Here is a 26,646-nt window from a genome sequence, read left to right as displayed (position 1 = left end):
CAGCGTTAGCTCTCGGGTGAATGTACACGAGCGTGATAAATATCTGGGGGGAACTCCCTTGGTAAGTAATAGGGTCGAAACAGATAAGAGTTCAATGTCGGGAGTGCATAGTGTCTCCCTAACGACCACTGTATTACACCAACTTTTGTTAACATAAAGGCATAATCCTCCACCCAGTGATTTACCCGTCGCAGTTGGATCTCTGTCCATACGATAGGGTTCCCCAAATCCATCAATTTCCAAGTCGGAATAAGAGTCTTGTTCCTTGAGCCATGTTTCCGTGAAAGCAAGAAGACATGCTTCTCTAAACTCCTTCAGGAATTTTACATTTGCCCGAAGCTCATCCAGTTTATTTCGGAGTGACTGAACGTTAGCCAGCATAACTATAGGGAGAGGAATACGACGATGGCCTTGTCTCTTCAATCTCTGACGCATTCCTCCGCGACTCCCCCTCTTCCTTACCCCTTTCAGCTTGGATACACACTCTCAGTTTGCCGCGGTAAAATCCGACTGAGCAACCTCTGCTGGAAACGCTGCCAGGGGAACCACACTTCCCTCTCCAGAGTTACGTAGTAGGAGAAGAATCTCGCGGCTGTACTGCAGAGATACACGGGGCTCGCAAAAAACACTCAAAAAGTGCAAAAAAAGAAAAAAAAAAAAAAAACTTGTCATATTAAAATAAGACATTGTTTCCAAACAATAAAAAATTCTAATAGATAAAAAAAAAGCACGAAACAAACAATAAACAAGCACAAAACCGCAAACAAACAAACCACACTGCACTGCACGCTTCCCAAACTGCTGCTGCGTGTCACCATGCACAGCGCCACCACTTGGAGCTGGGGTGAGGCTATTCGTTTGAAATGTGAGGGAACGCATGGTGGCATGAGGGGAAGGAGTCAATCTGTACCGTTGGTAAGTGGAATTCAGTATGGGGTCCAGGGAGGGACTGATGTGAGTCATGGGGAGCAGTCTTCGGAAATGCATGAACTGCGAAAGTTATTGCGTCGGAAGCAAGGGCAAATTGATCAGCTTACTCAAGCAGTGTCTCAAAGTAAGTATTTTGGTGCTCTATTTCCCCGTTCATCGTCTATAATTTGTTACCGGTTTTAACAACCAGGACATATTGCTCAAAATTGTGCGTAGGAAAATCACCCTTCTCATCCCCCCTCACAAACCATCGTTTCCAACTCCGGTAAATATAGTTCCGTCTCTGCCCCTAAAGCGTCGGGAAACTAGTTCCCATTGGGCTTTGGAGTCACGGTCCAGTAGGGAATGTGTAGGGCTCTTGTGGTCTTATTGATAATTGGTAGGGATGCACCGAATATTCAGCCACCGAAAATTTTCGGCCAAAAGACTTTGATTACCGAAAAAACACGAAACAGTTTGTTGTGATGACGCAAACAGAAACCGCAGCCTGCACGTGCTTGTCGGTGTGGACGTATTTCAGTATATCTGAGAAAGACCCATGGATAGCAGTTTGCAAAACATGTAATGCCGAAATTTCAAAAGGGTCTACAAAGGTCTGCAAAGACTTTCTCCATGTCGGGTTTAATTTATCACCTGAAATCCAAACATCCTGATCGCTATGCTGAATATGAGAGGAACGTGGCACAGAAAAGCAAAACCCCTCCGAGCACGCGCTCTCCGTCTGTGGCGGACGTTTTTGAAAAGGCAAAACTCAACTTTTAATATGGGTGGGGTGTCGGTAGCTTGTTTAGTTGATACCGGGTCCATGGTGTCGACTATTATTGAGCTGGTTCTGGCCTAAGTTTGAACCGTGGGGTCAGGATCGGTTGTGCTCGTGTCATTGGCTGCAGTCCAGAGCAGTCAATAGTTTGGAGGCCCCCTCTGTCTGTTGAGGTAGCCTTGTGTAGTGCTTCTGCTACCTTAATATCAGAACGGATTGATTTGGTAGAATTGAGAGTGTAATGGAAGCGGAACAGAAACAGGTTGGGGCCCTCCTCCATGAGTTCTAAGATGTGTTTTCCACCCATGAAGATGTACGAACCTCTTATCGCATGAAAATCCTCTTACGGATGATGTCCCAGTCTGTTAGCGGTATAGACATATTCCACTATTGAAATATGAGCTGGCTAAGGCCCATATTGGTCAGCTACTCGATGCACACATTATTAGGGAGAGCTGTAGCCCATATGCCTCCCCGATTGTTTTGGTTAAGAAAAAGAACGGTAGTCGTCAGCTGTGTGTTGACTATTGTCAACTTAGCTTGGAGACTCGTAAGGATGCCTTTCCTTTGCCTCGGATTGAGGAGACGTTGGACTGCCTGGCAGGTGCCCAGTGGTTCTCTACATTCGATCTGACTAGCGGATATAACAAAGTCCTAGGTTCTGAAGTGGATCATTCCAAGACTGCTTTTTGTACCCCATTTGTACTTGTTAAATGGAATTGTGTGCTGTTTGGCTGTGTAAAACGCCAAGCACGTTCCAATGGTTGATGGAACGGCTTTTTGGTGACCAAAGGCATCAGTCTGTTTGTTATATCTAGATATTATTGTGTTCTCTTCGTCTGTGAAGCAACACGTGCAGCGGTTGAGGCTAGTTCTGAGACGTCTCTGAGCTGAACGATTAAGTCTGCAATTGGAGAAGTGTGCGTTTTTCCGAGAAAGGGTGCGTTATTTTGGTCCTGTTATCTCCTCTGGTGGTGTAGCAACAGACCCACATAAGATGGAGGTGGATGCCAGTCACAGTGGGGCCGTACTCTCTGTGCTTTGCAGGTGGTCGATCTGAATGTTGGGGTGGTGCGGAAGTTTTGGCAACAGGGGCGGTGTCCAGAGTCCCAAAAGTGCTAAAGTTGGTTATTAAGCTGCTCTAACAACGGGACTGCCTGGTCGAGCAGGAGGGTTGTTACATAGAAAAATCCTTTGCCCGGATGGGAGAGGCAGTATTTCAGTGCTGTTATTATAGGTATTATGTTCAGAGGTACAGGCTCAGATGTACCAACATCACAGGCTTTAAGGGGTAGAACGTACCCTTGAGTTAGTGAGGCAGCGATGCTATTGGTCAGGTATGTCAGCTGATGTAGCTCGCAGGGTTCGAGATGGAGAGCAGTGTCAATTAGCTAATGATGCAGCCCCAATTGTACAGAGTTAAAGGGGGCATTTGTTGGTTTCCCACCCGAATAAAATAGTGGCTAGTGATTTTATGGTCTTGGAGCCTTCCCGTTCCAGGCAGGAGAATGTGATGTTAATGCCTGTGTTCAGCAAACTTACAATGGTGGGTTCTGGGGTGGGCTCTCTGCCAATCCAAATGGTAGGGGCTGGGAATACTCCACATAGAACTCGAAGAGTAGGGGCTGGACAACATTCTAAGGTGCATTATTTGCCAAGCACAGTAAGGGGAGGAGACATAAGGTCTAGCGCCTTCCTTATGTCCGAGTCTAACACTGTTCGGGCATTATTTAGGCCTTGGTTGATTCATCGTCGGGACGACGATGCTTGAAGTGGAGGTAGATTGTGGTAGTGGGAACAGTCACATGGTTGGGCGGAGCAATTGTAGTGATGGCCAGGTTTCGCTTATCAAATTAGTGGGTCTATAAAAGGAGCAGTCGGTGTCTGGTGGGAGTGACATATTGCATCGGCGTGCATGCTATCTACGTGCCGAGCATCAGCGTGGGACGCATGTCCTGGCCATACCGTGCTATAGCTTACGGCTTACTGGATTAGCCACGGAGCTAAGTGCTAGCGCTTTTGCGGACTGTGTGCTTTGTTTATATACATGTATGTGTTAGTGTGTCTGTTTCAGTGCTCCACACTGTGACGGTCTGCTGAGAGGTGGCCTGAGAAACTGCTGCTATACATATTTGTTTATCTGAGGAGTTTGAAGACCTGGATGCTACCCAACAGTTGGTGGAATGCTAAGAGGTCATATGCTTATTTGATGAGGTGTATTAAATGGAATTGACTGTTTATTATTCCTGTTGTACTTCTTTTGCTTTTTGTCCTTGTTATTGTACTTTCGTAATTGTGTGTGTGTGTGTGTGTGTGTGTAAAGTAAATTGATTTAACCATACTGTGGTTTGCTTCTTCTCCAGGTGTCTGGGAGACCAGTTCTAGTGTGAGGGACAAGTTCCTCTCTGCTTGGTGGTGGCTTCCTTCGGTGTGCAGTGGTCGACAGGTGGGGTTGCGGTGTCGTACGAGTGCATGTGTATTTGCTGTGGATAGGAGATCATTAAAATAAGGTCCCCAGCCCTGGAGTCCAAGCATTCTTATGTGGTATAATCTGTATGATGTGATGTAATTTTAAGAGTTTTTAATAAACTGTGTGTATTATACCTCTGTCTCATGTCCTGACTCAGCTGTAGACGAACCTGAGTGCCTTGTGCATCTCTTTATAAAGGGTTATCCCCGGTAACTGAGCCCCCCCGGGTGGCGTAGTCGGTTTCTACTAGTAACATTCTTAATCTAGTTACATTTTATTGTTAAAATCTTCCATGTCCTAAATCTCTCGATTTTCGGGAACAAGTGGGATGTGCCCGAATGCCACAAGAAGTTGGACACTAAGGAAGGAGTAAAAGATTTGTCCTGATTGGCCAGGCAGAGCTGGGAAGGATGTGCTGCAAGTTAGAGCAATAAAGGATGGCGATGGAAATGTGTTGACTAGTGAGGAGAGTGTGTTTAGAAGATGGAGGGAGTATTTTGAACAGCTGATGAACGAGGAAAATGAGAGCGGGAGAAGGTTGGATGGGGTGGATTTGGTGAAGCAGAAAGTGGATAGGATTAGTAACGAGGATGTGGGAGCAGCAATTAAGTGGATAAAGAGTGGAAAGATGGTTGGACCAGATGACATGCCGGTAGAAGCATGAAGATGTTTAGGAGAGACGCGGTGGAGTTTCTAACAATATTGTTTAACAGGATTTTGGAAGGTGAGAGGATGCCTGAGGAATGGAGAAGGAGTGTGATGGTGCCAATCTTTAAGAACAAGGGAGATGTGCAGACCTGCAGTAACTACAGGGGAATTAAGTTGTATGAGGAAGTCAGGTGTTTCAGAGAAGTATGTGAGGGTGGAGCAGGACATGTATGAGGACAGTGTGACAGCAGTGAAGTGTGCAGTAGGAACGACAGACTGGTTCAAGGTGGAGGTTGGACTGCATCAAGGATCGGCTCCGAGCCCTTTCCTGTTTGCAGTAGTGATGGACAGGTTGACGGACGAGGTCAGACTGGAGTCTCCATGGACTATGATGTTTGCGGATGATATTGTTATTTGTGGTGAGAGTAGAGAGAAGGTTAAGAAGTGCCTAGAGAGGTGGAGGTACACGCTGGAGAGAAGAGGAATGAAAGTCAGTAGGAGTTGTAATGACCGAGACACCTGAAACGTGTGCTTCACAAGGAGGTTTACTGCATACTTCACTTAACACTACATGCTCTCTGTTCATAAACACAACAGCAATGCATGACGTGAATGTAATTTCCTAAAGAGTCAGTACAACACTACATCCCTCCCTTTGTTTTAGAAGAGAGATGTCAGAACATGACAACAATAACACATTATCCTAGGCATGTTCATTATTGAGAACCGGGAATGCATTTTCTCAAAATTATGTTAGCTTACAGAATTAGATAGTACAGAATCTCCCATTGTGAGTTCAGATGTTAAAACTCTTTTCCACTTGTCTGAGTATTGTTTCATCTTCTCCTTTTTGTGGCAATCAGCTTGCCTAGGTGCATCGCTGTGTACTGGGCTGTGCACTGTCAGTAATTTGATGTGTATAGGTCTACCGAATAAAAATTCGGCCGGGGATATTCCAGTGGTCTGATCGGGGGTTGCTCTGTAGTTCCTCATAAACTTGTACAATTCGTGTTTCCAAGGTTTTCCTTCAGCAAAAGCTGTTGATGTGGCTTTTTTTTTATCGTTCTCATAAATCTTTTAACTTCAACATTGGCTTGAGGCCAGTACAGAGTGATCTTGCAATGGTGTATACCTAGATGTGTTGTGAAGTTAGCCATTTCTTAGCCATATGTGGTATTCTCTGTGTTATTTTCTGTTGGTGATTTGTACGTTCTCTCTGATTGAAGTTTGTTTTTGGTATCGCTGCAACACTTTAAAAGTTATTAGCCTGTGTCATTTTCAATTCCATCTGCCTGCTGCTCTGAAGTTTCAAATGCTCTGGCAAAGTCTAGCAATTGTTTTAATGTGAGATTAACTTTCTTTCGGCTTCTCCCATTAGGGGTCGCCACAGCGGACCATCCGCATGTTTGATTTGGCATGTTTGATTTCAGCCTGTCTGAACACATACACTTCATACTCTGTATTATTGCTTGGGCTAAAATATTCAGTTAGAACTGGTGCTGCTTTATCATAATCATCACTGTCACCATTTTCTGAAATTGTGTCAAAAATGTCCTGTACTTGTTCTCCTGCATAGTGCAGAAACACCGCTATTTGTCTGGTCTTGTTTGTTACACCAGCAGCTGTTAGAAATGTTCAAAATCTCGAAAACCATTTCTTCCATTTTACTGCAAGTGAGCCTTGATCTGAGTCAATGTCAAATCTTGGATTTGTAAAATGTGGTAATACAGCAGCAGCATCCATGTTTTATCGAATAACAGTAGCTTTGTTGTTAAGTACGTTTTTAGCTTTAGCTTGTAGTGTTTACTCAGGCGTCGACCGATCCGGTATGAGTTTCTGATTAGTGATCCGCATGTTTGATTCGGCAAACATCTGCATGTTTTACACTGGATTTTTTTTACATCAGGACCTTTTATTAAATAAGATTGAATTGCTTCATTTAAAACAGGGTTTATCATCTGCAGCCTCATTGACCCCCTGCACTCATTAAGGACAAGATGTTGGGAACTATGTAGTGTAGTAGTAGGTACTATATACACCTATAATATATTAAAACCATGGGGCCAAAAAGTACCATCATGGGAGCTCCAGGGTTTCAGGAAGAAATGTGCTCCAGCAGAACCTAAAAGTCAGAACAATGGGTCAGAACTTCACACACTCATGTAACAGTAATTATTGACTAGATTTAAAAATAAATAGAGTTTTTCAGGTTTTTGACACAGTGTGTGACTCTCCATCATTAGTGCCCTAATAGTTTAAGACAAGTTAAACCACTGAAAGTAAAGCAATAAAAAAACATTTTATACAATATGAAACTCTGAGCACTTTCTCTGACAGGGCATGTGGATAACTCAGCATTTCTGGGAAAGGCTGAGTCTTTGGAAAGGCTTAATCAGTTTTTTTATTGAAATAAGTGTACATAACTGGCATTTCACTACAGAAATTATTATTATTTTTCAGCTACATTACATGCTATTACCAATCATTATTTAATACAAATAAAGGAATTTTATTTATCATATAAAGTAATATAAAACATCCTAAATTATGAAAGACTGTCTCAAACAGGAGTGTAAACCAGTGGCACTTTCTGTATCTGTTTGGGGGTTAAAAAAATAAAATAAAATTTAGGAATCAAGGTATTATCAGGTAATCAAGGTAATATAAATTTTTTTTAGTAACATGAACCCTACAACCAGATTGTGGTAAAATGGAAGCCACCCCAGTGATGTCTTTGAAGAGAGAGACGGATAGAATCTCCATTAGAATCTGAAAAATATTTGGTCACCTTTAACAGCCATTTTAAATTAACCCAAGTCTTGTTGAACTATTTCCATTGTATATGTCTCACCCAATACAAAGAGAACAACCCCAAACATACAGCAATATCATTAAGAACTAACTCAGCATAGAGAAGAACAAGGAGTCCTGGAAGTAAATGTTTTGGCCCCCACAGAGCCCTGATTTCAGCATCAACAAGTCAAAAGATCTACATGTAGATCTAGATCTGTGGTTAGGTCTTCAAGATGTTTGGAACAAACTACCTGTCCAGAACTTTTAAAAGTATGTGTGTGCAAGTATACCTAGAAGAATTAATGCTGATTTGCAGAAAAAATGTGGTCACACCAAATAGTGAATTAATTTAGACTTTTATTAATTTGGACTCTTTTATTTATTCTTTATTTATGCAGAGTACTGTATATATATATATATATATATATATATATATATATATATATATATATATATATATATATATATATATATATATATATATATATATCACATTCTTCTTGTTTCTTTATTGAATATATATATATATATATAAATGTGTAAATACAGGGCAGTGGTAGTGAAACCCCTCAGATGTAAACTAAACAGAGGCGTTACCTGGAGACAAAACTGTACACATACTGTTTCGTCATCAATATCAAATGTTGCCATGGATACGCGACGTCTTTTCACTGCTGGACAACGATATCTGCTGGATGCGTTATTTTGGGCAAGAAGGAAATAAAACCGAGAATAAAGCGCCATCTGCTGTAATGTTTCACAAAAAATGTAAGACGCAAAACACTACATAACATCCTTGTTTAAAACGGACTCAATGTCCAGTTCCTGACCGTAATGGAAAGTTAAAAAGAAATGTATGCTTTATGTCACCAGAATAAACTCTACCCAATTAGATCAAACCTCTGTATCTTAAAACTCACTGATCTAAATTTATTTCTGAGTTCAGTCTTGGTAAATAAAAAGTCCAAGGAACCAAAACAAAGATTCTGAAAATAAACTGTAAACAAAATGGCAGCTACATTGGGCAAATGTGATGTGCACTCAATTTACTAGGAACACCAACATTCATTTACTGTGTGTGTGTGTGTGTGTGTGTGTGTGTGTGTGTGTGTGTGTGTGTGTGTGTTGCTGCATTATTACAGCATTATTTATGCAAAAAAAATAATTCTTATCTCTTTCTTTATTTAGTTTTATACATCAACCAGCACACTGGATGCTGGAACATAAAGGAAAGGGGACATGGTCAGCCCAAATCATCATATAGGGGCAAAAGGAAATCTGATAACCTGCCCAATGAATATGAGCCTCATCAGAAGAGACAGAAAAAACAGATAATAGAAGAGAAAACGGACGTCTCCAACAAAACTAAACTAGGTAAAAAAAAAATACATGCAAACTTGTCCAAGGGTTTGTGAATGTGATGTACCCTCACTGTCCCATATATTAGAAACACCTCTGTATTCATATACACTTTGTGTGTGTGTGTGTGTGTGTGTGTGTGTGTGTGTGTGTGTGTGTGTGTGTGTGTGTGTCTGTGTTGCTGCATTATCACCACATTATTTATGCAAAAATTATAATTCTTATCACTTTCTTTATTTCGTCTTATACATCAACCAGCACACTGGAAGCTGGAACATAAAGAAAAGGGCATACGATCAACCCAAGTCATTTACAGGCAAAAGGAAACCTGATATTCTGCCCAATGAAAATGAGCCTCATCAGAAGAGACAGAAAAAACAGATAGTAGAAGAGAAAACTGACGTCTCCAACACAAATAAACTACCTCCTAAACATTTAGGCATTGGTAAGGCAAAAGAAAGTTGAAGTGGATAAACAGCAGTAGGACTAGTTATGTGAATTAGACACTCATCTTTGGATGTTTTTTTTTACAGCACATTTGTTGGAGGTTTATGAGACGAGAGAACTGCTGGGCAAAGGAGGATTTGGCTCTGTGTATGCTGGTGTACGTAAAGCAGATGGATTGCCAGTAAGTCTTTTCTCTCTTGTTTTATTCTGTATCTCTGACTTCATCATATGTTTTAATTTAATATACACATTGGGGAAGCCTGTTTTTAGTCATCATGCTAAATATTTAATCATAAGATCAGGAATGGCAGTGTTCACTGATACGTGATTGTGACTTTTGAAAGAGGCTGATTTTTATAAGCATCATGGCATCATGGCTCAATGTAGGTTTTTCAATAAAACTGCAGAAGTGATTACTACACTTTTATGATCAGCTAAAATTATATAACATCTAAGGCCAAATAAAAGATAAGATCCTTTTTAGTTCATTTATGTGAATAATTTCATCTAATCACAGAACACATTTGTATTTTCTCAGGTTGCAATCAAGTACATCTCCAAACGTAAAGCACCTAAAAAACTGGAAATCGTAAGTTTCTTCTGCATGTCTTAATGTACATAAAACCTTATAACCTATACTATAATAATAATAATAATAATAATAATAATAATAATAATCACGTTATTCAGAACACTTTTATAAGCAGTTTGGGGTTATAATATGTAGCACTCGTTCTTTTCTACAGCCTGGACATGGTTTCCTGCCCACTGAGGTAGCTTTGATGTCCATCGTCAATACAGAACCATACTGTTTAAACATCCTGCAGATTCTGGAGTGGTATGAACAGCCAAAGTGCTACTACATAGTTCTGGAACGACCCGAACCATGTGAAAACCTCCACCAGTTCTGCAGTAGGTATGGCAGCTGCTTGCCTGAGACTGTGGCTCGTTTAGTCATGGTTCAGCTGATAGATGCGCTGAAGCATTGCAAGAGCCGAGGAATTCTGCATCGTGACGTCAAGCCAGAAAACATCATGGTTCAGACAAACACTCTTAAAGTTAAGCTGATTGACTTCGGGTGCGGAGACTTGATCAAGGACAAGTACAAAGAATTTACAGGTATATAATCTGAAAGCTCTGAAAACGTATCTGAGTTCTGCATAGCAATGAGATGTGTGCTTCTTTTACTAACTGGAATGTCATTAACAGGCACACCCAGCTACGCTCCTCCTGAGTGGTTTAAAAAGAAAAAGTATTTGGCAGAACCAGCGGCTGTCTGGTCTGTGGGTGTGACACTGTACAGACTGGTGTGTGGCTCTTTGCTTTTCAACACCTGGAAGGACGTGAAACATGGTCATGTGCGTTTCTCCAGAAGGCATTCTGATGGTAAGAAACTGCAAAGACTGATAAGTTATGGAATAAGTCAAAGCAGGCTGAAGTTTCCATTGAACATTTACTTGAACAGAGATAGAAGCATTTATTTGTTTGATCTCATAACAGCTATAAGTGTGAATAATTTAATATGCAATTGAAAATATTTATTCCAAAATGTTATATATTATGAATAAATGTTTTTAAGACGGTAAATATTATACAGCATGTACTTTATTAGGTGAAGTTTCTATTCTTTTCTCTATGTTTTACTGATTTCTGTATTTGTGTATTGTTTAACAGAATGCATGCATCTGATCCGTTGGTGTTTATGCACCAAACCAGCAGGCCGTCCGAGCCTGGAGCAGATAGAGCATCACCCATGGTTTCACTTCAAAGGTATTTGTGCTGTTCTTTCTCTCTTTATTTTTAAACAGACAGAGGAACCCTATAATTCATTAAGTAATTTTGTTCTCTAATTGTTTTTGTTTTTTTTGTGATTTAGGATCTGCACTACAAACTACTGGATAGACACCTGCCAACACCATCTGAAACCTACAAATATATTTGTGCTTTTGTACAAAATACATCAAAAATAAAAATTTTTAATTGAAAATTGATTTTGACTGGAGTCAGTTTATATTGCAATCATTTTTGTTAATCATGCTTACTTAATAAAACAATAAGCCATAAACGGGGAGATAATCAGAGTTAAAGATGATTGTTTGGACCAATAATTAAAAGGAAAGTCACTGTATTGTCACTATCACTATATTTCTGCAGTGCACGGGAAGTAAACAAAACACCCCTTAGCTTAGAGGTCAAAGGGGGAACGTAACAGGAATGTATATCAATTGTGCATCATAAAGGATATAATTTTTTTTTTCTTTTTTTTATAAAATAAAATCACATTTTATGTGTCACATACACTAATTAATACATACACTAACTAATATAAATTTTGTATCTTTTACTTATTCTTTATTTATGCAGAGTACTGTGTATATATATATATATATATATATATATATATATATATGTATATATATATATATATATATATATATGTATATATATATATATATATATATATATATATATATATATATATATATATATATATATATATATATATATATGTATATATATATATATATATATATATATGTATATATATATATATATATATATATATATATATATATATATATATATATATATATATATATGTAACCCACTAGAAAATAATTCTAGAATATAGAGGGTTAGTTTGGTTACAATTATATGATTATATGAGAGTGGCACCAATGGTATCAAGGTTGATTGGTGTGTACATGTGGAAACTGTGTTTGACACAACTAGTTAAGTTGGTCTTTATTTTACTTGTTTGCTATTGGTTAATCCTGGGTTTCCCGGAAAATCTAGAATTTGGGTGGAAAAAGAAAAAAAGGGAAGAGACGGTGCTGCCAGGAGGCTGATCGGATTGATTAAACTGAAAATGTGCAGTAATAAGAGTGAATTATTTAATAACTAGTTGTATAATTTACTTAAAGTGTAGAGGGTGTGTGGTAATACACTGATTGTTTTATGTGTTAAGTTTGAGTTTACCGGGTGGACTTTTCCCTCATGGCGATTAGCTAATGAGCAAGCAATTAGTGAGAAAACGGACTCAGCTTAGTGGTATACTAAGACCTTAACAAAAGAAGGAGAAAAGGGCTGTTATTGAGGAGAAATTGGGCGATTCTCCTTAGATGACCACATACTGACCCTGATCATAGCGATTTTCTGGTGGCTGTATTTGAGAGTGACACATAGGCGGCCAGGCAAAACGCAGGACGAGGATCGGAGGAGACTTACCACAGGTTTCGCCGTCATTCCACAGAGTTCTAAAGGAGTTAAGGTACCCTTTTTGTTTCTTATATGCTTCGGAGAGTGAAGAGGCCAGTTTTCTGTTTTCATGGCCACTACGTACCCGAGCCACGATTCAGGCCTGCTACTGAGTGTGTGTGTGTTTGCGTGTGTGTGTGTGTGTGTGGGCCCACAGGTTACTTTAAATAGTTCACATTGTGCACTAAGAAACTTTGTGTAACAATAATAATCAGACTTCTTGTGAAAGAGTTTCATACATTTGACTACAAGTGTGTATACAGACACCGAAGAAATCGCTACGCCACTGATTTATATTGTGATGTTGGTGAAATGTGATTTTGGGGTTTAACTATATCAGAGACTTAAAGTGCTTATAATGTGGGTCATTTAAATTCTTGTATTAAAATTTATTGAGTTCTTATTTTTTTTATTATTATTATTATTATTAAATTTGTTCTGTTTGATTACTTGCTAGAGAGTTTCTTCATTTGAACTTGAGGTATTCTACGTTTAATGTTTAAGATTATTTACTACACGAGAGTCAATTAATTCAGTGATATCAGAGGGGCCTTTATACAACATCTCTGAGGCATTCGTTTAGTGAACCTGGTGCTGCTCCTTACTACACTATAAATAACACGGGTAAGGGGCGCTACACAAAGTGGGGGCTCGTCCGGGATCACCCTCTTGTATAAAAAGAGAAAAAAAAAAAAAAAAAAAAGACGACGGATCAGGTCAATTAAACCCATTGACGGCTATCTCATCGTAAGTAACTGGAAAGTGGTTTAAAAGCAATGATGGCTCTGAGAAAGGATCCTAGTCTACAAGCAGAGTTAGTCAGTTGGTGCAAAGAATCCGGCATTGATGAGAGTCATGCTTTAATGGTGCTAAATGTACCTGCCCACACAGACGTTGCTGACGTGAATGAGGTTATGGAAACTGTAAAAGTATTGGGAAGAGTCCGGGTCAGAGACAAACGAGAAGAACCCAACTCTCATTCTTTGTTGGTGTTGTGTGAATGCAAACAGGCCACTGACCTCACTCGCTTACCTCCAGAAGTGTCGCCTGGAGAAAGAAAAAAGCCATGGACAATAATAGCAGTACAACCTAGTGAAGCTGTAACTGCCACTGAAGGTTTTACAGAACGACTCACTAAGTTCCTGACAGAAGAAGGTAAGTCACTTGGTGACATCCAATCTTTGTTTACTCCCCGCAGAACAACTGACAGTTCCCCTGAGTCCATCATACGTGCTGTAGGTGAAATCCTGGAAAAAACTGTAAAGTTTCCCAGTGACGGTACTGCATACTGACGCCTGCGCACATTTTCAGCCGTAGTTCCTACTCCCTCAGGAGAGGAGAATATGGAAACCTGGATTGAACAAGCAAGGCTTATGATAGCAGAGTGTGAATGCTCCGACAAAGAAAAACGCAGACGAGTTGTAGAAAGCCTCAAGGGACCTGCATTAGAGATCATAAGAGCTGTCCGGTTGTCTACTCCTGATGCGAGTGCACTTCAGTACGTGGAAGCAATAGAGAGCACCTTCGGATCCTCGGAGTCCGGTGAGGACTTGTATTTCAAGTTTCGTTTCATGCGACAGAGCACTGGAGAGACCCTCTCTGAATTCCTAAGACGGATAGAGAAGATGGTCAGCAAAGTAGAAGAGCGTGAGGGATTGACTCCAGGACTTGTGGACAAGGTACGAATTGAACAGCTAATTCGAGGGGCTGTAAATTCTGACATGATGGTGCTCCAGCTGCGCCTAAGAGAAAGAAAAACCCATCCACCTTCTTTTCTAAGTTTGTTGAAGGAGATACGGGAGGCTGAGGAGAATGAAGCCTCTCACCACAGAATGTCTGCTAAAGCCAAAGCAATACAATACTTTGAGGAAGATAAACCTAGCTCCTTTGTTATCCAGGAACTCAAGGCTGAGATTCAAGAGTTAAAAACACAGCTATGTGGAAAAGATTCAAAATTGGTCTCTACTTCATCCCTGGCAATTAAACCTAAAGAAAAGCAACTAAAGCATGATGAAAAAAATGACAATTCTGACGTCCAAGAGTTAAGAAAACAGGTCCAGGAATTGCACCAGCAATTGGCCATTATGAGTGTCGGCTCTATTCCTCACTCACCTCCTGTTGAAGGACTGCAACAAAAACCTGCCACTTCTTCCATGTTCTCGGAAGGCAAGTTCGCAGGAGCAAAAGATGATTATTTCTGTTACAGATGTGGAGAGAGTGGCCATATTGCGACAAAATGTCAGGCTACGCCAAATTCTGAACAAGTGATTCAAAAACTGATCCGTTCTCTGCGGCAGGCGAAGAGAGAAAAGTATGAGACTGATGACAATAACAGAAGAGTACAGAACCAAGGCTATTTCTCAAAAAAGAGTCAAAACGACATCAGTGAGTGCAGTAGTTTACCCAGAGGACTAGTAGGCCCTGCCTCCACAGTCGGTGTCAAGACTAATGGAGTGGAATGTCAGGCTCTATTAGACACCGGATCACAGGTGACTATTGTGTTTGATGAATGGTTTTTAAAAAATCTCCCAGATGTGCCCATTCACCCACTGACTGGACTGTCAATATTGGGGGCTCAGTTCCTCCAGTTACCCATATCAGGGATATATAGTTGTTGACGTCACCTTCACGGCTGTAGTCGCCGGGGTGGAAGAGTCACTTTCCATTCTGGCCCTTGTCTGCCCCGACCCGCAAGGTCCACCTCAAGTACCAGTTATAATCGGTACCAATGCAAGTTTTTTAAACGACTTGCTACACTCAGTCAAGGTGGTGTCCCACGTGCTTTAAAAATTCAGACCTGTCACATGGCTGTCCCTCCGCCTCAGATAAAAGAAGCAGAGAGACTCGTTGATGAGCCTGAAGGGAAAGTCCGGTGGATAGGACCTGGTGACTGTGTGGTCCCACCTAGGGGGGTAGTACAGGTCGTCTGTCAAGTGGAGACTGAAAAGCCCCTGAAAACTGAGATCTTTGTGGTAGACACAGCCGAGGAGGACTGTCTTCCATCTGGGATGTTCATAACCCCTGTAGTACTTCCGTCTTTAGCTGTACATGGGAAGAACATCCAAGTTCTGGTTCATAACGAAACATCTAAAGATATTTATATTCCTACTGGAACAGTAGTTGCTCATGTGTATCCCACAGACACACTTGCCGTACCTTCAGGAGATTCCAACCGCTCTGAAACCCTAGATCCAACATTGTTTGATTTCGGTGAATCCTCTATCCCTGAACCCTGGGAAGTGAGACTGCGCCAGAAATTGTCGAGCCGAGAAGATGTTTTTTCTACCGGTGAGTGGGATGTGGGATTAGCTCATGGAGTGGAACATCACATCAGACTCACAGACACCAGACCATTCCGAGAACGCTCCAGACGCATTGCTCCTGCAGACATTGATGATGTTCGTCGCCATATCAAAGAACTGTTGGCTGCTGGTATCATTAAGGAATCAAGGAGCCCGTATGCCTCTTCTATAGTCATTGCACGAAAGAAGAGTGGGGCAATCAGAATGTGTGTCGACTATCGAACGCTGAATGCTCGCACCTGGAATCAGTACACCACTCCCAGGATTGATGATGCTCTGGACTGTTTGGCGGGCAGTAAGTGGTTTTCGGTACTGGACTTACGCAGTGGTTATTATCAAATAGCTATGGCAAAAGAGGATAAAGAAAAGACAGCATTCATTTGTCCCCTAGGCTTCTTCCAGTTCGAGCGGATGCCGCAAGGGATTACTGGAGCTCCAGCCACATTCCAGAGGCTAATGGAGAAAGCTGTTGGGGACATGCACCTTCTCCAAGTAATAGTCTATCTCGATGATATCATCGTGTTTGGACGCACCCTTGAAGAACACCAAGAGAGGCTATTAAAAGTTCTAGACCGGCTGTGGGAATGTGGACTAAAAGTTTCGATTGACAAGTGCCAGTTTTGCCAGACTCAAGTCCGTTATGTAGGGCACATCGTGTCTGCTGATGGAGTATCTCCAGATCCAGCTAAGATTGAAGCCGTGACTCGCTGGAAGATGCCCACAGATCTAAAGTCTTTGAGGTCATTTCTTGGGTTTTGTGGATTCTACCAGCGATTCATAAAGCAGTATTCAACCATTGTAAGACCATTGACAGAGCTCACCAAAGGTTACCCACCCACGTCTGGCCAACATCGAAAGGCTGAAGGTGTTCAGAAATATTATAAAGAGTCTGAGCCATTTGGAAAGCGCTGGGGCGACAACTGTACTGATGCTTTCTATAAAATCATTCACTGTCTCACTCATGCTCCCGTACTAGCTTTTGCAGACCCTGCCCAACCTTATGTACTGCACCCTGACGCTAGTCTGAATGGACTTGGTGCTGTCCTAAATCAGAAACACCCAAATGGTCTAAGACCTGTGGCGTTTGCAAGCAGAAAATTAAGTGCCTCAGAACAACGTTACCCGGTGCATCAACTGGAGTTTTTGCCGCTTAAATGGGCTGTTGTGGACAAGTTCCATGACTATTTATACGGTGCTCAGTTTGTGGTAAAGACGGATAACAATCCGCTCACTTATGTCTTGTCCACTGCCAAGTTAAATGCCACAGGTCATCGCTGGTTAGCCACCCTGTCTACCTACAATTTCAGTTTACAGTACAAGCCAGGAAGTAGTAACATTGATGCGGATGTGCTGTCCCGTTATCCATGAGTCTCAGGTACTGACTCTGGATGGAAAGAGATCTCTAAGTCTGGGGTAAAGGCTATCTGTCAATTAGCTATGACCACTGAATGTGAAGAGTCGTCCTTCCGCTTAGTAGACCAGCTAAGTGTGTCACCTCAGAGTGTTCCAGATGCTTTCTCTTGTCCTACCGCCCTTGGGGTTAGCTTGATGGAACAATTGACCCTTGCTGAATTGAAGAAAGCGCAAGAGGAAGATCCTGTAATTAGTGGGGTGAGGCGAGATGTGGAAACTGGGCGAATACTTAACGTTGATAAGAGTTCGGATTCTACCATTGCTCTGCTACAGCGTCAAGGTCGCAAGGTAATGATCCAGAACCAACTTCTGCACCGTGTTACCCAAAATTCCTAAACTGGTCTTACCTGAGAAGTACTGGTCTCAAGTACTGTGTTCATTGCATGATGATTCAGGTCATTTAGGAATAGAAAGAACTACAGAACTCCTAAAAGATCGCTTCTATTGGCCTAGAATGTCAGCGTACATTGAGCAATATATCAAGAATTGTGGCTGTTGTATAGCACGCAAGACCTTGCCCAAGAAGGTTGCTCCCTTACATCATATGGCCAGCAGTGGACCTTTCAATTTGGCGTGTATCGACTTTTTGTCGATTGAACCTGACTCAAAAGGTATGAGTAATGTACTGGTCATCACAGACCACTTCACCCGTTATGCCCAAGCTTTTGTAACTAAAGATCAGAAAGCTCTAACAGTGGCAAAGATACTGTGTGACAAGTTTTTCATTCACTATGGATTACCATCCCGTATTCATTCAGACCAGGGACGGGATTTTGAAAGTGGTCTTATAAAGGAGTTGATGAGAATGCTTGGGTTTCGAAAATCCAGAACTTCTCCCTACCACCCTCAAGGTGACCCACAGCCCAAAAGATTCAACCGAACGCTTCTTTCCATGCTAGGCACGCTGGACCATGCAGAGAAAAACAGATGGAGTCAACATGTTAATCGCTTAGTACACGCTTACAACTGTACTAAGAATGAGGCCACAGGGCATTCGCCATATTATTTGCTTTTTGGAAGAGAGGCTCGTTTGCCAGTGGATCTGTGTTTTGGGACATCCTCTGATGGAGTGGGAGCCAGTAACCATCGGCAGTATGTAGAAAAAATGAAATCAGACTTGCAGAAGGCATATCAGTTGGCCACTAAAACTGCCCAGAAAAGTCAGCAGAGAAACAAACGTGCTTATGACAGGCATGTAAAGCACCAGAATTTGGCTGTAGGAGATCCGGGTACTGATAATACTATCAGAGAGGTAGTTAAAGTTAGTCATTCCCACCCCAGAAGACACACAAGACTTATTGTCAGATTGAGCTACGATGGTTTGGGCCAGCCCACTAACCGAACTTTAACCCTGGTTCATAGAGGATTGGTCATTAGTGTGGGAGGTGGGGAAGAATCAAGAAAGAATTGCTGTAGCACTGTGTGGTGTCATCCTATGGCACAGTGAACTCAATGTACTTAAAGTGCCCATGTTGATCCCAGGATTACAATTAAAGGGTAAAGATGAAATCTCATGGGGTCATGAGATGTTTAGAAGGGGGGAGCATGTAACCCACTAGAAAATAATTCTAGAATATAGAGGGTTAGTTTGGTTACAATTATATGATTAACTCTGGATGAGACTAAATTAATCGTTCATTCCAAGTCACAGAATATGTGTGCTTGTCTCTTTAAGAGTGCCGCTAATGGTAGCAAGGTTGATTGGTGTGTACATGTGGAAAATGTGTTTGACACAACAAGTTAAGTTGGTCTTTATTTTACTTGTTTGCTATTTATTTATTTATTTGGAACCCCATTAGCTTCCACGAGTGGTCGCTAATCTTCCTGGGATCCATTTTACAAAATCAAAACCTATTATATACAATCACACCACACTTTTTTACAATATGTTGTTAAAAAAATAAATACAATTCAATTTGAGTCATTACACTTAATTTTCATTACAAATCATAAATTTTTTCACCATCTTTTTAAAATAATATCTGTTACTTATTTGTCTTATACACATTGACAGTTGATTCCAAGCTACCAAGGATTTAAATAGTACAGTTCTCCTCATACAATTTGACTGTGCAAAAGGAACAACTAAATCACCAGAGCTGACCTGCCGAGTAATATGTTGGTGGCAATACCCACTGTACACCAATTTATCCACAAAAAATCTGGGATTATTTTTTATAGATGGCATTATGCATATAGCACAGAAGACTTATCTTTACCTTATCCTGTACCTTCAGCCATACTAATATAGTGTGCATCTCATTCACATTGGTCCTGTACGAACAGCCAAGAGCTACCCTGGCAGCTCTATTCTGTGCAAGTTGAAGTTTTTTCAAGTGCTCCTGTGTAGCACTGGACCAAATAACTGAGCAGTACTCCAGGTGTGACAAGACCAGAGACTGGACAACTGTTCTCATGACTGAGGGTGGACAAAACGGCACACACTTCCTAGACAAAGCAATGCCTCTGCCCATCCTGGAAATAATATGATTTATCTGATCAGTCCATGAGAGCTGATTATCCAGCTTGACACCCAAGAGTTTAATTTTAGTAACCTGCTCAACCAAAATTGTTTCAATAGTCAAATTTAGGTTACAAGGTTTATTTAACAAATGTTTAGTACAAAAAACGATACATTTGGTTTTGAAAATATTTAAAACTAATTTGTTCAAATTAACCCAGTTGATAATCAAATTTAATTGGTTTTGAGAAAAACTAGTTCAGAAAATTGGTTCAGAAAAACTACCATTAAAAAATACTATTGGTTAATCCCGGGTTTCCCGGAAAATCTAGAATTTGGGTGAAAAAAGAAAAAAAGGGAAGAGACGGTGCTGCCAGGAGGCTGATCGGATTGATTAAGCTGAAAATGTGCAGTAATAAGAGTGAATTATTTAATAACTAGTTGTATAATTTACTTAAAGTGTAGAGCGTGTGTGTTAATACACTGATTGTTTTATGTGTTAAATTTGAGTTTACCGGGTGGACTTTTCTCTCATGGCCATTAGCTAATGAGCAAGCAATTAGTGAGAAAACGGACTCAGCTTAGTGGTATACTAAGACCTTAACAAAAGAAGGAGAAAAGGACTGTTATTGAGGAGAAATTGGGAGATTCTGCTTAGAAGACCACATACTGACCCTGATCATAGCGATTTTCTGGTGGCTGTATTGGAGAGTGACACATAGGCGGCCAGGCAAAACGCAGGACGAGGATTGGAGGAGACCTACCACAGGTTTCGCCGTCATTCCACAGAGTTCTAAAGGAGTTAAGGTACCCTTTTCGTTTCTTATATGCTTCGGAGAGTGAAGAGGCGAGTTTTCTGTTTTCACGGCCATTACGTACCCGAGCCACGATTCAGGCCTGCTACTGAGTGTGTGTGTGTGTGTGTGTGTGTGTGCATTCGGTGACTAGCTACAAAATTACCAAACCCCTTCGGGTGAAATGGTTGAGTCCAAGGGGAGGGGCTAACACTTTATAAACCAGTCTCCCAAGTCAATTGGGGAGGAGTGGTAGGAGTGGTGCATTGTGGAGAGAACGAGGTCTGAGAAGCATTGTAGTGAATGCACATGAGCAGGTGCACCTATTTTGTATATAGATGTCTTTACTTTCATCATAATTGTCTTTGTTTTGTTTTCTTTCATGGGGTATTGTATATAATTTGAACTTTGCACTTGAGCACGCTGTAAATAAACACCACTTTACACGGAACATCAAAGCGAGTATTGCCATCATTTGGGTAGAAGGCGAACCGAAAGGCCGCTCTACCACATTTGGTGTCAGAAGTGGGATGGCTACTCGCAGGACAGTGCCAAAAGGACGCAAGGCCAGGATGGTGCTTCGGTCCCAGACCCAGGCAGCCACTGATGAAGATGGAGCCTGGGGAACAGTGGATTCAACTGAGGAAGAGCGAGAGGAGGATTGGTTGCCTCCTGTACGACCCAAGGGCACGGCATCCAGGACTGGAGCAGGGCTGCCCATTAAACCATTCGAAGAAGGGATGGCAGAGGTGTTCCGGCAGTTCATGCAAGCACAGGAGCAGCAAGAGCAACGCTACCTTCAAGCGCTGCAGGCTCTGCAGGAGACCATGCAGCAAGCCATCCAACCAGCTTCTTCATCGCTGGGCCTGGAGAGCCCACGAATGGAGCTGCCCACACCAGCACCCTGGAGAATTAGCCTGTCCCCAAGGGTTTCGCACACTCCAGCAGGAAGCCCACAACTTAAGCTTCCTACAGCAGCTCCCCGTGGAAGTGCTACTGCACTGAGGGTCCAGAGCACACCGACACCCACCAGTCAGCCAATGCTCAGAACCGAGCCCAAGTTGCCAAGCTTCCAGCAAGGGGAAGACATTGAAAACTATCTGCATCGGTTCGAGTGCCTCGCCAGAACCTGGAAGTGGCCGGAGGACGATCGGAGCTACCAGCTGGTTCCACTGTTGAGCGGGCAAGCACTGGAGGCCTACCTGGCGATGGATGAAGACCAAGCAGTGGTCTACAGTGAGCTCAAGAAGGCGCTTTTGGAGAAGTTTAACGTTTCTCCAGAAAACTATCGTCAGCGGTTTTGTGCGACTACGACCCCAGTTGCAGAGACACCCTCTGAGACATATAATCGGCTGAGGCATTTGTACCGCCGTTGGGTGCGACTGGAACTACACACCAAGGAGGAGATTGGTGAGATGGTCATCCTTGAGCAGTTTCTCCGTGCCCTGCCATATGACATCAGGATATAGGTAAAGGAATGGGAGCCAAGAACTGGGCTAGCTGCTGCCAAACTTGCCCAGCAGTATCGGAACGCTCACCAGGAGAGTCGTCGGTTCCAACTGGTGAAAGGTGACCAGAAGAGTTCTACCAGTGGATGGAGCGCTGGAGAATCTCGCCGCCACATTCAAGCCAGCAAGGGGGACAGAGACACCAGAGAACAGAAACTCACGTGCTACTATTGTCAACAGCCAGGACACAAAGCAACCGTGTGCCCAGCAAGAAAGGCCAAGCTGATGGGGTTTTGTTATGTCCCAAGGAAGGAGGACAGAACAGTGAACTGTATGGAGAACCCCTAACTCATTCCAGTGACCGTTAATGGGAAGGAGTTGAAGGCTTTGTTGGACACTGGGAGTTCAATGTCACTGGTGAAAAGATGTCACATGACCACTGTGTCTTTCACAAATTACACAAAGTTACAATGTGTGCATGGAGAGGTGAAACAGTACCCCCAAACCGAGGTGAATGTGTCCATAAACGGGCAGACCTACCTACTCACTGTGGCTGTTGTTGAAACCCTACCGGCAGATGTTATTTTGGGACGGGATGTACCGCTATTACCCGAACTGGTACAAGCAAACTGGAAGGAAGAACGAGCGAGATCCAACATCCAGCTAGCCTGTCCAGTCGTCACTCGGGCCACCCGGCAAGCTCGCGGCTTGCAGAGGGGGAAGGTGATGTGACAGAGTGAACTGTCCCTATGGTCAGCATGACAATACACACTATACTTTCACTTCTCCTCTGTTTCTTGTTACAGCGCTGTGGGTGCACACACACGCTGGTAGCACGGGGCTCACACTTCGAGTATTGCCATCATTTGAGTAGAAGGCGAACCCGAAAGGCCGCTCTACCACATTGTGGGTGTGTTTGCGTGTGTATGTGGGCCCACAGGTTACTTTAAATAGTTCACATTGTGCACTAAGGAACTTTGTGTAACAATAATAATCAGACTTCTTGTGAAAGAGTTTCATACATTTGACTACAAGTGTGTATACAGACACCGAAGAAATCGCTACGGCACTGATTTATATTGTGATGTTGGTGAAATGTGATTTTGGGGTTTAACTATATCAGAGACTTAAAGTGCTTATAATGTGGGTCATTTAAATTCTTGTATTAAGATTTAATGAGTTCTTTTTTTTTAATTATTATTATTAAATTTGTTCTGTTTGATTACTTGCTAGAGAGTTTCTTCATTTGAACTTGAGGTATTCTACGTTTAATGTTTAAGATTATTTACTACACGAGAGTCAATTTATTCAGTGATATCAGAGGGGCCTTTATACAACATCTCTGAGGCATTCGTTTAGTGAACCTGGTGCTGCTCCTTACTACACTATAAATAACACGGGTAAGGGGCTCTACATATATATCACATTCTTCTTCTTTCTTTATTGAATATATATAAATGTGTAAATACAGGGCAGTGGTAGTGGAACCCCTCAGATGTAAACTAAACAGAGGCGTTACCTGGAGACAAAACTGTACACATACTGTTTCGTCATCAATATCAAATGTTGCCATGGATACGCGACGACTTCTACTGCTGGACAACGATATCTGCTGGATGCGTTATTTTGGGCACGAAGCAAATAAAACCGAGAATAAAGCGCCATCTGCTTTAATGTTTCACAAAAAATGTAAGAAGCTAAACACTACATAACATCCTTGTTTAAAACGGACTCAATGTCCAGTTCCTGACCTTAATGGAAAGTTAAAAAGAAATGTATGCCTCATGTCACCAGAATAAACTCTACCCAATTAGATCAAACCTCTGTATCTTACAACTCACTGATCTAAATTTATTTCTGAGTTCAGTCTTGGAAAATAAAAAGTCCAAGGAACCAAAACAAAGATTCTGAAAATAAACTGTAAACAAAATGGCAGCTACATTGGGCAAATGTGATGTGCACTCAATTTACTAGGAACACCAACATTCATTTACTGTGTGTGTGTGTGTGTGTGTGTGTGTGTGTGTGTGTGTGTGTGTGTGTGTGTGTGTGTGTGTGTGTGTGTTGCTGCATTATTACAGCATTATTTATGCAAAAAAAATCATTCTTATCTCTTTCTTTATTTAGTTTTATACATCAAACAGCACACTGAAAGCTGGAACATAAAGAAGAGGGCATTCGATCAGCCCAAGTCATCATTCAGGGGCAAAAGGAAACCTGATATTCTGCCCAATAAAAATGAGCCTCATCAGAAGAGACAGAAAAAACAGATAGTAGAAGAGAAAACTGACGTCTCCAACACAAATAAACTACCTCCTAAACATTTAGGCATTGGTAAGGCAAAAGAAAGTTGAAGTGGATGAACAGCAGTAGGCCTAGTTATGTGAATTAGACACTCATTTTTGGATGTTTTTTCACAGCACATTTGTTGGAGGTTTATGAGACGAGAGAACTGCTGGGCAAAGGAGGATTTGGCTCTGTGTATGCTGGTGTACGTAAAGCAGATGGATTGCCAGTAAGTCTTTTCTCTCTTGTTTTATTCTATATCTCTGACTTCATCATATGTTTTAATTTAATATACACATTGGGGAAGCCTGTTTTTAGTCATCATGCTGAATATTTAATCATAAGATCAGGAATAGCAGTGTTCACTGATACGTGATTGTGACTTTTGAAAGAGGCTGATTGTTATAAGCATCATGGCATCATGGCTCAATGTAGGATTTTCAAAAAAACTGCAGAAGTGATTACTACACTTTTATGATCAGTCAAAATTATATAACATCTAAGGCCAAATAAAAGATAAGATCCTTTTCAGTTCATTTATGTGAATAATTTCATCTAATCACAGAACACATTTGTATTTTCTCAGGTTGCAATCAAGTACATCTCCAAACGTAAAGCACCTAAAAAACTGGAAATTGTAAGTTTCTTCTGCATGTCTTAATGTACATAAAACCTTATAACCTATACTATAATAATAATAATAATAATAATAATAATAATATTAATAATAATAATTACGTTATTTAGAACACTTTTATAAGCAGTTTAGGGTTATAATATGTAGCACTCGTTCTTTTCTACAGCCTGGACATGGTTTTCTGCCCACTGAGGTAGCTTTGATGTCCATCGTCAATACAGAACCATACTGTTTGAACATCCTGCGGATTCTGGAGTGGTATGAACAGCCAAAGTGTTACTACATAGTTCTGGAATGACCCGAACCATGTGAAAACCTCCACCAGTTCTGCAGTAGGTATGGCAGCTGCTTGCCTGAGACTGTGGCTCGTTTAGTCATGGTTCAGCTGATAGATGCGCTGAAGCATTGCAAGAGTCGAGGAATTCTGCATCGTGACGTCAAGCCAGAAAACATCATGGTTCAGACAAACACTCTTAAAGTTAAGCTGATTGACTTCGGGTGCGGAGACTTAATCAAGGACAAGTACAAAGAATTTACAGGTATATAATCTGAAAGCTCTGAAAACGTATCTGAGTTCTGCATGGCAATGAGATGTGTGCTTCTTTTACTAACTGGAATGTCATTAACAGGCACACCCAGCTACGCTCCTCCTGAGTGGTTTAAAAAGAAAAAGTATTTGGCAGAACCAGCGACTGTCTGGTCTGTGGGTGTGACACTGTACAGACTGGTGTGTGGCTCTCTGCCTTTCAACACCCGGAAGGACGTGAAACATGGTCATGTGCGTTTCTCCAGAAGGCATTCTGATGGTAAGAAACTGCAAAGACTAATAAGTTATGGAATAAGTCAAAGCAGGCTGAAGTTTCTATTGTACATTTTATTTGAACAGAGATAGAAGCATTTATTTGTTTGATCTTATAACAGCTATAAGTGTGAATAATTTTATATGCAATCAATAATATTTATTCCAAAATGTTATATATTATGCATAACTGTTTTTAAGAGGTTAAATATTATACAGCATCTACTTTATTATGTGAAGTTTCTATTCTTTTCTCTATGTTTTACTGATTTTTGTATTTGTGTATTGTTTAACAGAATGCATACATCTGATCCGTTGGTGTTTATGCACCAAACCAGCAGGCCGTCCGGGCCTGGAGCAGATAGAGCATCACCCATGGTTTCACTTCAAAGGTATTTGTGCTGTTCTTTCTCTCTTTATTTTTAAACAGACAGAGGAACCCTATATTTCATGAAGTTATTTTGTTCTCTAATTGTTTTGTTTTTTTTGTGATTTAGGATCTGCACTACAAACTACTCGATAGACACCTGCCATCAAATACATCTGAAACCTACAAATATATTTGTGCTTTTGTACAAAATACATAAAAAATAAAAAATTTCAATTGAAAATTGATTTTGACTGGAGTCAGTTTATATTGCAATCATTTTTGTTAATCATGCTTACTTAATAAAACAATAAGCCATAAACGGGGAGATAATCAGAGTTAAAGATGATTGTTTGGACCAATTCAAAGGAAAGTCACTGTATTGTCACTATCACTATATTTCTGCAGTGCACGGGAAGTAAACAAAACACCCCTTAGCTTAGAGGTCAAAGGGGGAACATAACAGGAATGTAT

General features: G+C 41.2%; 2 protein-coding genes and 1 long non-coding RNA gene across 3 annotated transcripts; all 3 read left to right on the top strand.

Annotated features, from left to right (window-relative positions):
- Window positions 1-405: 405 nt before the first annotated feature.
- On the top strand, window positions 406-10,717 carry LOC310735177 (serine/threonine-protein kinase pim-1-like; the record flags this gene model as incomplete). The annotated part of the gene is made up of 5 exons (XM_083557760.1): window positions 406-499; window positions 9,494-9,588; window positions 9,946-9,996; window positions 10,154-10,526; window positions 10,617-10,717. Coding segments are annotated over 5 exons (714 nt in total), but the record flags the coding sequence as incomplete, so codon positions are not given.
- A 22-nt stretch (window positions 10,718-10,739) lies between these two features.
- Window positions 10,740-11,318, top strand: LOC310733628. Its single transcript, XR_014535832.1, has 3 exons — window positions 10,740-10,793; window positions 11,082-11,177; window positions 11,284-11,318. It is a non-coding gene; the product is annotated as an uncharacterized lncRNA (long non-coding RNA).
- A 10,794-nt stretch (window positions 11,319-22,112) lies between these two features.
- LOC310735171 (serine/threonine-protein kinase pim-1-like) lies at window positions 22,113-26,328 on the top strand (the record flags this gene model as incomplete). The annotated part of the gene is made up of 7 exons (XM_083557748.1): window positions 22,113-22,197; window positions 24,504-24,598; window positions 24,956-25,006; window positions 25,332-25,545; window positions 25,636-25,812; window positions 26,102-26,197; window positions 26,303-26,328. The coding sequence occupies 7 exons, from the start codon at window positions 22,113-22,115 to the stop codon at window positions 26,326-26,328; spliced, it is 744 nt and encodes a 247-aa protein (XP_083413874.1).
- Window positions 26,329-26,646: the final 318 nt, after the last annotated feature.

This window comes from Silurus aristotelis (genome assembly GCF_946808225.1).
Source record: "Silurus aristotelis genome assembly, chromosome: 1".
Classification (NCBI taxonomy): Eukaryota; Metazoa; Chordata; class Actinopteri; order Siluriformes; family Siluridae; genus Silurus; species Silurus aristotelis.
This window is presented reverse-complemented; position numbering and strand designations above follow the sequence as displayed.